Source organism: Orycteropus afer, unplaced genomic scaffold, assembly GCF_000298275.1.
Source record: "Orycteropus afer afer isolate SDZICR_OR568_19922 unplaced genomic scaffold, OryAfe1.0 scaffold01463, whole genome shotgun sequence".
Lineage (NCBI taxonomy): Eukaryota > Metazoa > Chordata > Mammalia > Tubulidentata > Orycteropodidae > Orycteropus > Orycteropus afer.
In genome coordinates, this window is record NW_006923050.1 from 216 (window position 1) to 1862 (window position 1647).

Sequence of the window (1647 nt, forward strand, 5' to 3'; positions counted from 1 at the left end):
CTTTCACTGGGTGAGTAGTCCCATATTTTCTGAGTGGTCACCTCACTCCCTTGGCCTGGTGGGCCCCATTCCTCTCCCTCTTGGGCATGGCAGCTGCGCCCCTTCACTCTTGGGCAATGACTATAGCTCCATCCCACTGACTAACAATGGGAACGGGGACATGTGGTGAGAGAATAAGTACAGCCAACAAATGAAGGATAAACAATCCGATTGAAAAATGGGCAGAAGAGGATATTCAGGCAGCCAGAAAGTACATGAAGAACTGCTCATGATCATTAGCCATCAGAGAGATGCAAATCAAACTGCATTGAGTGGAGTTCCGGTAAGGTGGCAGAAGAAGCAAAAGACTGCACAGACCCTCTTCAAGAAATAAAAGGGGAACTAATTAACACAGATACAGAAGATAATCCTGGACGCTGAGCTTTGAATGGAAGGATATAGAACTGGACTAAACTCCAACTCGCAGAAGAATTTGCATGAAAACCCCCAAAAAGGAGACATACGGAGCTTCGGTCTGGCAGCAATCCTGATGGCACAGACAGTTTGGCTATGCAGAGTGGCGGTAGGACCTAAGAATTAACCTAAAAATCTGCCCTGCTAGCAAGAGACTGCATGGAGGACTGCTCTGGTGGATGGTGAATAAAACGGAAAGCACTGAAGAGGAAGGTGGACTGAGATGTGGAGATTTGCCAGTCTGGAGGGTGCAGCTATTTTTAATATTTACAAGCGTTTTGAACATTGTGGATATTTAAAATGACAACATTCTCCCAGATTCCAGGGATTTAAGAACAGGATCCACTTGCCGGGAACCACAAGGACATTCAGGATGCGTATGTCGGGAAAGGTGCGACATTCCCCTTTTTACTCTTATATCCCATACCCTATCGGTGAATGGGGGAGCTCTGGTAGCATAGTGCCTAAGGCATTTGACTGCTAACCAGAAGGTTGGTGGTTCAAACCCACCAACCACTCCTCGGAAGGAAGATGGGGCAATCTTCTTCTGTAATGATACTGCCTGGGAAACTCAAGGAGGGGTCGCTATGAGTCGGGTCCGACTCGATGGCACATAACAACAACAACAACAACATTGGTGAATGGAGGCATGGCCATCCCTCACTCCCAACAACCTTCTAGGCCAGCAGGAATCCCATCCCAGTCTGTGTGCTTGGACAGAGCCTGGGTGGCCTGCCTTGCCCTACCCCGCCCAGGTTTTTTTTTCTTTTTTTTAGTTTGTTTCTTTATGTCTGTTTTTAAACTACTACTATTATTATTAGGAGCTCTGGTAGCATAGTGCCTAAGACATTTGATTGCTAACTAGAAGGCTGGTAGTACATACCCACCAGCCATGCCTCAGAAGGAAAGTTGGACAATCTACTTCTGTAGTGATACCAGCTCGGAAACACAAGGAGGGGTGGCTATGAGTCTGATTCGACTCCACGACAGTGCGTTTGGTCTGGTTTATTATTATAATTACTTTTGTCCTTTTTATCATGACTCTTTCTTCTTCCCTTCCCAGGTTCTAGTTTAAGCTTTTTTTCTTTTCCCTGTTCCCGGTTCCATTTTTTTTTCTTTCTCATCATTAACCCCATTATTTGTTTTACTCTTTGTGTTTTTCCCATGTTTTTCTTTATTATTCTCCTTCTCTAC

The 1647-nt window shown here is 45.2% G+C and overlaps 1 protein-coding gene across 1 annotated transcript in view; it reads left to right on the top strand.

Annotated features, from left to right (window-relative positions):
* Window positions 1-217: 217 nt before the first annotated feature.
* LOC103213252 (DPY30 domain-containing protein 2-like) overlaps window positions 218-1647 on the top strand; it is an 8251-nt gene continuing 6821 nt past the window's right edge. The window contains exon 1 of the mRNA XM_042783479.1: window positions 218-322. Within this exon, the coding sequence (XP_042639413.1) occupies window positions 218-322 (105 nt within the window). The remainder of the gene's footprint in view (window positions 323-1647) is intronic.